The 13,630-nt window shown below is 41.5% G+C and overlaps 1 protein-coding gene across 6 annotated transcripts in view; it reads right to left on the reverse strand.

Moving 5' to 3' along the window:
- PITPNM1 (phosphatidylinositol transfer protein membrane associated 1) overlaps positions 1–9,680 on the reverse strand; it is a 32,748-nt gene extending 23,068 nt beyond the window's left edge. For 2 of the 6 annotated variants that reach the window (XR_009151868.1, XM_058154684.1), the window contains exons 1-5: positions 5,166–6,185; positions 4,780–4,994; positions 4,567–4,688; positions 3,824–4,045; positions 1,044–1,355 (exon numbers count right to left, since the gene is read on the reverse strand). Coding sequence is in view for 5 of the 6 variants with exons in the window: in XM_058154684.1 (XP_058010667.1) it covers positions 1,044–1,355; positions 3,824–4,045; positions 4,567–4,688; positions 4,780–4,994; positions 5,166–5,243 (949 nt within the window). In the remaining variant the exon portion in view is untranslated. Of the gene's footprint in view, positions 1–1,043; positions 1,356–3,823; positions 4,046–4,566; positions 4,689–4,779; positions 4,995–5,165; positions 6,186–7,868; positions 7,970–9,015; positions 9,148–9,544 lie in introns of those variants that run through there. The other 4 variants (XM_058154662.1, XM_058154645.1, XM_058154651.1 and 1 more) reach the window with 4 other exon arrangements.
- Positions 9,681–13,630: the final 3,950 nt, after the last annotated feature.

Consider the following 13,630-nt stretch of genomic DNA (forward strand, 5'->3'; position numbering starts at 1 on the left):
TCAATAGTATCTTACTATGAAGTTTGCTTTATGTCTTAATTTTCTGAATTTTTTTTTATTTCTTTTTGTCACAACAGTATACACAAACATTGTCATAAATAAAACAACATATCTTGAAGAAAATATATATAAGTAAAAAATATGCATCAACTATATTAATTTGATATAATGAAGGGAACAATCGGACAGGAACGGTAGGCACTTTTGTGCTCTTATGCACGCCCCTTATAGTCCTCTTAGGAATGGGGTGAGGTCAATAGTAGACAGTTTTTGGTTGAAGATTTTGGGATTTTGAGTAGAGACTATGGAGTCAGGTAATGAGTTCCAAGCATTAACAACTCTGTTACAGAAGTCATATTTTCTGCAATCAAGTTTGAAGCGGTTGACATTAAGCTTGAATCTATTTTTTGCTCTTGTAATATTGTAATATTAATTAATTATAATATATTGTAATATTTGCAGAAAATTGCAGGAAGTCCTTAATTTTTTACAGATAAGAAAAGAATAGGAAAAGGAAATAGGTCAGATTACAATTAGTAATAGAATCAATTTCACAAAAAGTATTTTGCAACAGAACTTTCTTCCCTGTATATCAATATCTATTTCCACCTTTTCATGCGTTCTTTTCCTTCTTTAAGTTCCAAACACAAGAAGAAAATTACAAAGGAAAACAAAAACCATGGTTGCTATCATGGATACTGTAATACACATGCTAATCTTTCTTTAATGTGTGTATCAATATTCATAATGCCATGCCTTTGCACAATGCAAAAAAAAAGTAAAGTATTTCAAATGAGTCAAAAATCAAATGAATCAAGAACTAGTAAGGGAAGAGACAAAAATCCTTTGTGAAAAAACTAAGCCAACATTACCACCAATACAGGAGTAGCTAGTCCCCAATTATAATCTAGAATGAAATATTAGTGAATTTCATCCTTTCTCACAACTGTCATTCCTCTGCAATGGGAGTGTATTTTCATCAGTATCATATTATGTTCTATTCTTATAAAACTTCCTTTCTATTTTTTGCAGCGGTCACTCACCAGCATGTTGAGAAGAGTACGAGGACCGAGAAGAAGTTGACCACTGCTTTGCAAACGGGTCATCTGGAGAGGAATCAGGAGCCCTCAGGGTATCAACCCTGTCCTGTGTCTCATGGCCACCTAACTCAGCTGGGCACTCAGGGCTGGGCACACCAGGACCTAATTCAGGTTCCACGCATGTAGCCATCTTCTGAGCCAGCATACGAGCTGTTTCTTCCTCCAACCTTCGAATGTCATCCATTGTGAGATCTATCCATTCGTCCTGCCAACACCAGGCCTGGCGATGAGCTCGCAGCATCACTTTCCGTAGACCTACAATAGGAAGGCATTCAGGAATCATGATGGCATAGCTCTTTCCAGACACACTGCACTTTGGTTAGGTATAACTTCAGCTCCTCAATACATTAAAAGAGATTAAACGTTATTTACTTTGTGAATGCTTCTTCCAATGCTTTTTAGTAATTTAAAGGATTACAATCCAGTTCAGCTTTAAGAGAAATTCAATTTAGAGAATAAGAGGAGCTAACAGGATTGCAATTTTTTCCTTTTTCATATGAAGATGCAAGATTCATTTTGACATTTTATTTACCTGTAACCAATACATGAGCATTTTATTTATTTATTTACCATATTTACGTACCCCCCCAATCTGACATGAAAGTGGCTTTGGGAGACATATAGCACTTAACAAAAACAATAAATACATAAAAACAGTCACACTTAAAAATAACTATTCAAAAAGCAAACAAAACAAAGGGGGTGATATTAAACCATAGCAAGGGAGCCATTGCAAAATCTCCATGGTTGCCCCCAGGACTGATAACATAGCCGCATCTTGAGAGATTTATGGAATGTGGAGAGGGGTGGAGCTAATCTTATTGGGATGTGGGGCTCTGCTAGATATAATTCCTCTGCTAAAATTAGAAGACAATGTCAAACTAGTAGTCAGGAATGTAGATAATAATCCCTTGAGTTAAATTGAAACGGGGTCTCTAAATCAACCTACATTATTCACATAATGATGTTGTGGAAAAAGTGAAGTAAGGAATCTAAACTTCTACAGACACACCTGAAATCAAAACTTGCCATAACACCCCATTACTACCACTTCACAACATCTAGCTTCTCATTAGACAGTTGTGGTTTAGTCTGTTTGTCTAAATTCATATCACAAAACGTTATCTTTAAGATGATATGACCATGTCCGTCATATGTTTAATTTGAAGAAGGGATCTCACATTTTTTCAATGTAAACGTTTTCAGAAATCCGAAATCATGCTCACATCCAAACAAAAATTACTGTATCCAATTTATATTGGGATCTTCTCATCCTCATAATCTGCCACATGTTAGCAACTGCATCCAGGGACACAGATTAGATGAGCAGATAGCACAGCGCAGCTCTTTTTTTTTTGTCTGAGAAGTGCTGCACAAAGTTGGATGACAATTCCGTTCATGTCAGAAGCTGATTTACATGGATACCCATAAATGTTGTTAAGCCTCTACCGGTAGTATCTCCTCATTCTAAACAAATCTCCCCAATCTAGCATTAGGCTTAATAGGTAACCATTATTTTATATCGTCTATGTTTCTGAAGTCTTTTGAAATCTGGCTGCTCCTTCAACTGTGTTGTCAACACAGTGGCATCTCTCTTTCTCTAATTTACTGGATTCAGCCCTTGTGACTGTCTGAAGCCTTTTTCTTACATGGTTACCACCACTAATACTTCTGAGGTCACAGTAGGAAGAGTATCTCCCAAGCAACCAACCAATACATCAAAGCCTTTTGGGTTCATTTTTATCCCAAAGGGTAGAATTGCACTAGAGCAATTAGTTAATCAGCAATACAGAGGAAGAAAGTCCAATTTCTCACCCATTTCAGAAATAACATTTAGAGTTGCCATATGCTGGAAGATTTTAAATCCTGAACAAATGCCTGTAATTAGCAGAGAAATGTAAACAATATTGGTTTTCAAATGGCAGACGACCCAATCATTTATTTTCAGCTCAGAAAGAATAGTCCTGAACATTATGCAACCTAGACCTTAGACCAGGGATGTCTAACTCAAGGCCTGCGGGCCAGATCTGGTGCATGAGGTGTTTAGGGCTGCCCTGAAAACAACAAAGGACCAGCCTGTGGGAGCTCAGGGAGCTCCATCTTCACTGGCAGAGGATTGCAGGAGGCTGTCGTGGCCAAAAACGGAGCCTCAACGAGTGCTGTTGAGCTCGCCACACCCACTCCAGCCATGCCTACCCTGGCCATACCTACCCCCTGCCCCCCGCAAGGTCAAACATGACCCTTATGCGGCCCTCAATGAAATTGAGTTTGAACCCCTGCCTTCGACCGTCTCTTTAATATAGGGACCACGAGAGAGGCTTAGAACTATATCGTTGGGCCAGTATTAAATCTGATTTTGCATTAGAGTAGCTTTAATAAAATTCATACGAGAAAGGCAGTTCAATAGAAAAGGTACTGCATAAGTACTGCCACGGAGAGGAAATGGACAATGTGCTCTGCCAGCACAAATACAGGATCAGTCATCCTATTCCATTGCCTAGGGCCTTAAACACATAGTGTAGTGTAAATCAGCTTCAGTAAGTCAGAATGAGGGGACCTGTGGCCCCCTCAGACATTGCTAAACTATTACCGTTGGCAATGTTGGATGGAGCTGCTGTGAGTTACAGTTCAACATCAGGAAAAAACAAACTATTCACTACTGCCACATATCTTTGTTTGCTGAAGATGAAAAGGAAAGGCAATAAAGAAAATATCATGCTTACCTACATCATGGATGAATTGTTCAATCTTGGACTGCATGCCCCAATAGCGAAATTCCACCTTACAAAGCTTGTAAGCACACATAAAAGGCCCAGTATTTCCACTGTCTAGCCAATCATCTCCTAGAGGTCCACGTCCTGTCTTCACTGAATGGTATAGTCGTGGATCTTCCTCTATTTTGTATTCACTGGGTGAGATGGGATCCCGTACAATATCAATAGTATCTGGGGTAAGAAGAGGAGGTTTTGTGAAAAGTGATTAATTGTAGGAAATTAAGATAATCATACTTGGGTTTCTCAAGTTGCTGTTCCTTCTCATCTCAAAATTGCTTCAAATGCTCAGCTACATTCCTGACTACTGCTTTTGCATGGTGCACATGTTTTTCCAGGAGCCTGCTGGCTCTTCTTCCGTTCCTGGTGTGTAACAGCAGCATCCCCCAATCTATTGTCCTCCAACTGCATTGGATTTCAACAATGGAATGATGGTTGGAAATTCAAAAAGTGAAATTCCTAATATCTACACGGAGTGAAGCATTCACAAGGCTGGTGAAGGTTGCCTTACAGCACAGCACTTTATATGCTATGAATGAAACAGATGCCCACTAACTTATACCTCAGTCACTTACTGACCCTAAATAACATCAGATAACCATCATCATTCAGTTGCTTAGCATAGAAGCATTCACGCGATACTACAGCCTGATAACTTAAAAGTGAGAGGAATGGGCCAGTGTTTGAGAACTCACCCACAATCCTTTGCCTGCGCTCTGTGGTATTTAGATTGAACATATTGGTTTGATTTCCAGCATCTGGTCGGTAGTAAGTCTCAATCTCAATTGAAAATTTTTCCACAAAGGGGCACGTATATCTATGAAGAAAGTATGAAACTCACAGTTCTATCTTTACCACCTTGGCAAACTCCAACCACATCTTCCGGCCCCCTAGTGCCTTCCTCTCACCTGGTCCGTGTGTAGGGGTACGCATTCCAAGATTCTTCCTCCACCTGCAGAGCAGCCTTAGGTAGGAGAGCACGGAACCAGCTAGGAATATGAGAGCCCACATGGTAGATCTTATGTGTATATTGACCACTTCCTCCTGGACCATCATCATATGGTCGGTTGGATAGGATTTCAACCCCACTGCCTTCGCCACTGGATTCCTCACGGCTTTTTTTCTAAGGGGAGGGAGGGAGGGAGGGAGGGAGGGAGAGATCTTCAGCTTGCAATTTATATCTTTTGTTCTTTGCATCCCTCAACCTGCTTGGTTTTGGTCCTGTTAACCCCAAAACTGTATCTGGTTAAATAAATACGGATCAGCCTGCTCTATCTATCCAAACTGATATTACCTGGATCATGTAAAGTTGGGCCACTTGGTATTCGTTCAGGCTCATGGGCAGCAGTATATGATATTCTTTTATCAGCATCTTGACTGTCAGATCCTGTGAGTTGAGACACAGTAGAGGGCAGATAAAAGCGTGCAGCCAACAGGGGTGCCTATTTGTGGCTGTGGGACACTTAGAAACATAATATCAAGATGGGATCACAGAAAATATTAAAACAGCCTAAGAAAATTGTATTTTGGACAACATAGGTTAACCAATTAAAAGATATCTCCCAAATGCTCACCTCTATCATAAAGATATTTTTTGTATCAACAGGATTGGCATGTATTTATTTTTCTCATCATCAAAAAACCATCATATGTCAAAATGAAGCATTATGTAAGTATGGAAAGGAGTTGCTGGTCAAAAGTAGTAGCTTAAACCACATTCTTACTTCCTCAGATGAGAAGATGGAAAGAAATCCCCATCTGACCTTATTTCAAAATCCAACCCACTGGGTAAGTTTCCATAGCAACTCTTAAGCAAATGAGAGGCTAGGGAGTTTCAACATGGCAAAAGAGACATGTGGAAGGGAGTAAAATAATAGCATCTAATACTCTTTTACATCTTCCGGAACCATGTCAATGGGTCCCAAATTTTGCCACATTATGATCTGAGAAAAATAAATTGTGCCATCTCTCACATGTAAATAAATGTATTCACTGAGACTGGGTGAGGCAAGAAACAAACCTAAACTTATAACAATACATAACAATTACATTTTAACCTATATAGCAAATAATACAGTGACAGAACTTAACTTTTTAAAACAACAGTTACTCTGGGGAAAAACAAAGATACAATTTAAAACCATTTTTACTTTAAGCACGAATTGCTTTTTTTGGCCTAACATTTGAAATTAGAATTCCATTTTTAAAACCACACTCTCATTTACCAAATTGGGGGGGGGGGGATGCCACCTTGCCCAAAATTGACTTCTCTTAAACTGTTCTTAAAATGCTATAGCTTGCAGAACACGGCCAGACTATAATCTGCTTTTGGTGCTCTTTGAATTAATAGTCATTCTGAGGTAACAGTCTCACACGTTTCTCCCCCACCCTCCAAGCCTGGTGCTTGTAAATCCTTCCCCTACTGTTGCAATTTCCTTCTAGCTGCAGTCTTACAGCCCTTCCCCTCAGAAGTGATAATTTCCTATGCAGATTATCTGATCAGATGGTCAATTTTGCACAGAAGCTTCATGCCTTCCAGGCATGATTAACTCCTCCTCTAAAAGGCAAATGCAATATGTTAAAAGCAAATGGTCAGACTTTATACAGGGCTCTGGAACTGCAGGGTTACTTTGCATTCAGAATAATTTTGCATCAAACTGTAATTTTTGTGCAAAAACAGCACAAAAAAGCACTCTGTGGCGATCCTCCTCCTATCTCACAACCTCCTTTAAGAGTTCATTTAGAGAAATGCTGAAGTATGTCATCTGTTTGGTTTTGGCTTAACATAGTTTCAAAAGCCAGTTATATAGCTTATTATGTTGTGTGAAGCCAAATAATGGCTTGTGCATCAAACAATGGCTAAGTGAACTTTGCAACTAGACACAAGAACAGTTTTTTCCCGAAGGCCATCACTCTGCTAAACAAATAATTCCCTCAACACTGTCAGACTATTTACTGAATCTGCACTACTATTAATCGTTTCATAGTTCCCATCGCCAATCTCTTTCCACTTATGACTGTATGACTATAACTTGTTGCTGGCAATCCTTATGATTTATATTGATATATTGATCATCAATTGTGTTGTAAATGTTGTACCTTGATGAACGTATCTGAGAGCATATGCACCAAGACAAATTCCTTGTGTGTACAATCACACTTGGCCAATAAAAAATTCTATTCTATTCTATTCTATATGATGTATGAATTTGTTTTATGATTTACAGGCTTGTGTCAATTCAGCTAGACTAGAACAAGGAGCTGCTAAAGCTATGTAAGTAATTTGCTAAAATAAGGCTTTAGTCTTAGCAAAATTTATTAGAGTCAAGGTTTCTGGATAAGTATGCATACAGTTGTGATGTCAATGCTGATGCTCCTTCTAATTCTGTACATGATTCTGTTTATGCAACACTTTGCAATCAAGGTTTCTGGGGATTTAAGGGGCGTCACTACCGCCCCTTCTCTCTTCTTATACCAGCATGCCGTGCAGAATTTAAATCATGCATAACTTTGCTCAGCAGTGTTATGCAGGGAGAAGCTACTAAATCTCTGCCCATCATGCATCTATTCAAAGCACTGAAGTACTTTCAAGAAAAAAAGTCTGCAGCCCTCCTAGGGAGCTGTTTCCATGAATATCTTTTGCCTTATGAGCCTATCAAATTGCTCTGGCTCTTGGCCTTTGAAACTTACTGTTCCTATAACATACCTCAAGCAATCATATAACTTCACATACATTATTATATCCTGCCATATCCTGAAAAGTCAACAGCCTTATTATCCTCATAAGAGAATAAGAAGGCAAGAACAGCCACTAAATTTACCATTTACCCATTGAAAGTTATATCATAAATTCTTGTGAACTCTGTATCCCATCTAAAAAATAAAGTACTATACTAGATGTACCTATAATTGAAAGCAATACAACAGAGGGGTTTACAGAGTTTTTATGAAAATACATCTGAAGAATGTAAACAATTAAGTTGTCTGTTCTGCTCACCTACTAGGAAATGTCAGTGTACCCTATGCTCTATATTCCAGTATCAGTGTTTATGAAAGAACCTCTTTCCAAGTACAAATACATTAAACCTTTCAAAATTCTGAGTGTGAAAAAAGAAAGCCAAAACCTGTTGAGACTTTACAGAATAAACAACATAAATTAGTATGCTATGTTTTCTATTCCATGTGTATAGACAAATATGTAGGAAAAATATTTTAAAGAAATTAAGCAATAGTTATTGTCTACAGTACATTTGTAAGATAAGGTGAACTTCAGCACAAGTAGATGAAATTCAATATTTCCTACAACATATTAGAAAAACTACTTCTGAATATAACTCCTTATAAAGTCATGTTCTACAGAAATAGCTTCTAAAATAATATCTAAAACATTCCCATGTTCTGGTCACAATTCACTTAGCCTGCTATACATTTTACATGCATTGTGTCATGTCTAGTAAGTAATCTTTTTCAAGTCAGTTACTGGTACCCAAATTCTTTAATGGGAAGTTTGCTAATTGCCATAACCAATTAAGCAAAGTTCTTCAGAGGGAAATACATGTAAGCTTCCATCCTAAAAACTTATTCAGGACATACATGTAGGATTTGGATACAAAGCTAAGCATACTTAGAAGTGAAAGAAATGGGCACATTGAATAAGTCTTACACACAAACACACACACAAACAAACAATTGTTTATATGCCTTAGGCTATGTATTTTTGTTTCTTGGTGTATTTATCCTCATAGTCTATACCTAACTTTTTAAAAATGATAAAGGAAGCACCTCCCCCCCCCAAAAAAAACATGCTTGCCTCAAAAAAGTAACAATTTAACTTTGCCTAATTCATCTACAAAGCTCAAGTTTCAATAGGTCTGCCCCATTAGAAGAAATTACCACTTCGTCTTTCTCACAAGAACAAAATTAAGCCAGCAGGTGCACTTTACACTTGACTTCTATGTTTTGAACGCTACTCAAGTGACTGAAGGTATGCTTGCCTTGCAGCCATTAAATTAATTAATTAATTAATTAATTAAAATAAATAAAACATGGCAACCTGATGGCTGAACGATGGTTGGTTCAAACCCACCTTCGTTCCGACCCAGATATTCAATACAGCAGTAAATTACTATTAAAAAAAAAACTACCGTTCACGCTAACTGAATCCAACCCATAGCACACTGTCAGAAAGTCAGAAAAGCATTGCTCGGTTGGAATAATCGAAGCAGAAGGGACACGAGGCGCTGTCATCGCTCTCGGCGCCTCTGCTCAGGTGAAAGACTGTTGCTTTTGGAGAACGGCGACCTAAGATGAAGGAGGGCGGGCTGGCACTAGGGTCCCGCTTCAACCCTGAGAAGTCGCTGAGGAGGGGGAAACGTGCTGGGCTGCTAGGTTTCTTTCCGGGGGCCCAAAGAGGCAGCCCCGTCGTCTTCGGAGCGGCGTCCCTTCACCTCGCTTCCCAACCCCTCCAAAGCTGTTATTCTGCCCCCCACCCCTTCCTTACAGCCCAACCGTGCCCCCAAACCGCCCCTGCAAATACCGGGCTCCTGTCCCGGCCGCCCCTTCCACCCAGTGCACGGCGCGTGCCTTTTCCCCAGCCTTCCAGCCCCACGACTACGCGTGCACACCGATACTGCCTGCACACGCATACACACGCGCCACCTCCCGGGCCCAGACCTGTGGCTCGATGTAGGGATGCCGGCGATGGAAGCAATGGTATGCTACGTCGGGGGAAGACGTCGTGGGGGGGGGGGAAGGGAGAGGAGGTGGTGGTGGGGGGGGAGAGAGAGAGAAGAGTTGAGAAGGGAAAGAGACCGCCGGCCTCACTGAGTCCTCCCCGAACCCGCCCTTTCTCTGCCCGGGGCTGCCCGGGCGCTGTCAGGGCTCGGTTGCTGCGCTGGCGGGAGCATGGTCTTGAGAAGCAGCGCGGCCTGGGGAGTCCCACTGACTGGGGATGGATCGATGGATCGACAGACCGAACCAGCCCGCTGCCTCTCGCGTCACCGCGGCGGAGAAGCGCGTTCAGCCGCAGTCCTTGCGGGGGAGGGAAAAGAGGAGGAGGAGGAGGCGGGAGTGCGACTGGGAGGGGAGCTGGCAAGGGCTGCTCGTGTGAAGGAGCTTCGAAGTGGGCGCGCGGAGAGACGGGCAGGCTGAGGCAGCAAAGCAGGCAAAGCCTCCGGCCGGAGGTGAACCCCGTGGGGTTGCAGGATACTGAGACGGCCGGTCTCCTGTGTATTCAGGGAGAGGCCCTCTCCTGATCCTTAAGAGATCGAACGGTCGGTCCCCATTGTATTTTTCGCCCCCTTTGAGAGAGAGCAGAGAATCGGAGGAAGGAAAACTTAAGTGGGAGGGGGCTGCAGTTCAGAGGGAAGGCGGCCGTGCCGGCATCGGGCAAGTGAGGAGGTGGCGGCTGGGGAAGCAAGTTCAGCCTGCCGGTCCCCAGCACTCGGGGCTCTCCCCCCCCCCACCATTTCTTTCACAGAGTGCGAGGCCTCCCGCTGGCTAGTCTCTTTTTTTTAGCACGGGCGTTGGTTTCCATAGAAACTGCGATCCAGAACTTGCAACGTCTCGACAGCTCCGAGCGCGCGAGCTCCCTCTTCGCCGCCCATCCTTCTGTGACTTCATTGCTCGTTACCACGGAAACGCCAGTGACGTCAGATCCCAGTGACATCAAGGACTCGAGGAATGGCGAGCTTTTTCGAAACCGTTCAAATAAGCTTGGTTCTTTGCGTTTGGCGTGGCTGAACTTAAGACAACCAGGAAACTGAAGTCTACTCCCACCTTAGGCATGGAAGCTTACTGGGAGATTGTGGGCCAGTGGTGCGCTCTCTCTCTCAGCCCCGACCCACTTGTGAGGAAAAGAGGAGGAAGTAGTATTACTCATGTTTGTCGCCTTGAATTACTTATAATAAAGGCGGGAAAAAATTAAATAAGCCTGTATGAATAAATAGCAACTGAAACAGAAATATCTTTGCATTAGACCACATTCAAGAGACTCCTTCACCTTTTTTAGATGAAAAAACTGTCTGCTTAATTTCACAAATAACGGATCACTGTCAAACACCCAGCATCGCCAGACTCCCACCTACTGCAACACAGTGGGATGAAATAAAATCAAGAAACATCAGCTTTAATTATGTTAGCCTTTGGGTGGAACTAGGGCTTTTGTCAGGATAAATTCTTCCTCAGGTTGAGCTTGGCATCTGGTCAACACTCCATACTATTTTCATGGCAACAGTAGGGAAATCATTTGCATTGCTTTTTTTGTGTTTTCCAGTTCCTCCTCTAGCCTGTGATTTCCCAGTAGTCTTCTATCCAAGTATGAACTGGTCTGGCTCTTGAGGTTTCCTGACAGCAGCCATACCAGTAGTTGGCTAAGCATGACTGCCTGACATGATGAGACTATTATATGTTAGCAAAATAAATCAATAAAATCTCAGATTAGTGCTATTCAGATATTACCGTATATACAGCCACAGAGCTGACTTCGGAGAAACCACATGAAGCTTGTTGCAACATGTTCAAAAACATCAGTTGAGCCTGAGAAACAGAATATGTTCAGAAAAGACACAGGCTGACTCCTCCTTGACTCCCTGGGATATAAGGGAAAATGCATTCAGGCTTGCAAGACTGATGTCAGACCTTTGAAATCAGGAAACAGGCTCCTTACTAGAACAGGTGACAGAATCCTGCAAGCATGACTACAAATACAACTACCTAGAACAGGTGTCAAACTTGCGTCATCACAGCAACATCACATGATATATCTGGACTTCCCCCCCCTTTGCTAAACCAGGCAGGGGTATGGCCAGCACATGACGCATCTGACCAGCAGACCGCAAGTTTGACGGCCCAGATCTAGAAGCTGCAACTTCTCTAGAACATAGTGGCATATTCTTGATACTATGCAATTTGCCTATGTTGCATCATTGCTGTGCAAGCTGCACTGGCTGCCAGTTGCTTTCCGGGTCCAATTCAAGGTGCTTTAAAGCCCTTCATGGTACATGGCCAGTTATCTGCTGGACTCTGCTGGGCCTATCTCTGGGGGTATCTGCCCATCTCACTAGGTTAGAAAAGGAGGACACATCTCTAAAATTTTGTCATCTAGTAGAACCTCAGAAGGACAGATTTTCTGTAGCCATCTGGGCTTTTGAAATACCCTCCAACCTGAGATTGAGAGGGCCTCTACCCTTTTAGCATTCCAGAAGGCCAAGAAGACCTGACTCTTCCCCCAAGCATTCAACTAGCATGGAAAAAAGTTAGGTAGTCAACAAAATGGATGGTTCTGGCACCTTGGTGGGAAGGGTATGACGTATTTTAAGGCAAGAGATGTATATGACTTGAGGAGAAACCACAGTACAGTACAGTACATTGCTGGTTTTATTGGTTGCTGTGAGCTGCCTAGGATTACTGTGTGAGGCCAGTGGACATGTTTGTTTAAATTAAATAAAATGTGCAGTTTGGAGGTTATCCTTGACTCGGCTCTTGTTTGAAGAACAAGTGCCATTGTAATTGAAGAGTTTTTATACAACAGATATGCCAATTGTGCCCTTTTCTGGATCAGAAGACACTACTCACCATTATTCATACTTGATCAGCTCTCAAGTGGATTTCTGCAACATGCTTTACATAAACCATCCAGAATGCAGCAATGTGTGCACATCACTATTCCCACCTTTGCTCTGCAAACTGCACTGATTCTCTGTATACTTCCAGAAGTGATTCAAGGTGCTGGTTGTCATCTATAAAGCTATATGTGGCATGGGGCCAGGTTATTTGTGGGATCACTTCTCTCCAATTGATTCTACCTGTCCTATTAAATCTGATAGAAGGTATGTGTTAGGTTCTGTGTATCAAAGAATTTCATCTGGCAGGACCTAGAGAGTGGCTTTTTCTGTCAGAGTGCCTGCCCTCAAGAACATCACAACCCCGCCCAAGATTCAGTTGATTCCAACTCTGCTGGCATTTCAGAGAGCTTAAAAACATGGCTGTTTTCCTGGGCATGGGGATTGGGAGTTTAATTGGCTTTGTGAGATTAACGAGTCACTTGCTAATGATTTATGCTGTCCTCAGTTGCCATTATACTGTATACATTACTGTTTATTGTGTCTGTGCATTTAACATTATGCCAGCCTCCAGAATCACTATTGTAAAATGGGCAGCCATACACATTGATTAAGGTAAATAAATCAATCAAAATTAAAAATACATTTTATTCCTTATCTTTTCTGAATATCCTATGAAAATACATTTACAACTGTTCTTCAAATATTTGTTAACACGCTAGATGGCAAGCAAATTCTAAGAACAAAAACTTATTATACTGGGTGAAATTTAAATAAAAAACTGTTCTGGTTTTGTTCCTGTACAACATGGCTACAGGGAAGACGTGTACTGGCCTTCTTTCCTCGCTCTTTTTTTGCCATCACTAGTCAGTAGGATCATAGGATGATAAATCTTGTGGTCTTATGTCAGTATCTCATTAAAGCAAAATCTACAAATAGGATTCTGCAAGATTTTCAGGCAACATTTTGCTGTTGGAATTAGTTAAATCCACTCAGATCTTAATTCTGAATGTGCCAAATCTATATTGATAACAGAGATAGAGTATTGCAGTGAGTGATACTATTTCATGAATCTGAGGATAAGTCTTATTGCATGGAAACTGGAATGGCTGACCAGGCTCTTTAGGAAGCAAGTGGATGAGTGATCAGCTGGATTTTAGGGGGGTGTGTGTGTGTATGTGAGTATCTCATTAAGAGA

This window comes from Ahaetulla prasina, chromosome 1 (assembly GCF_028640845.1).
Source record: "Ahaetulla prasina isolate Xishuangbanna chromosome 1, ASM2864084v1, whole genome shotgun sequence".
Taxonomy (NCBI): domain Eukaryota; kingdom Metazoa; phylum Chordata; class Lepidosauria; order Squamata; family Colubridae; genus Ahaetulla; species Ahaetulla prasina.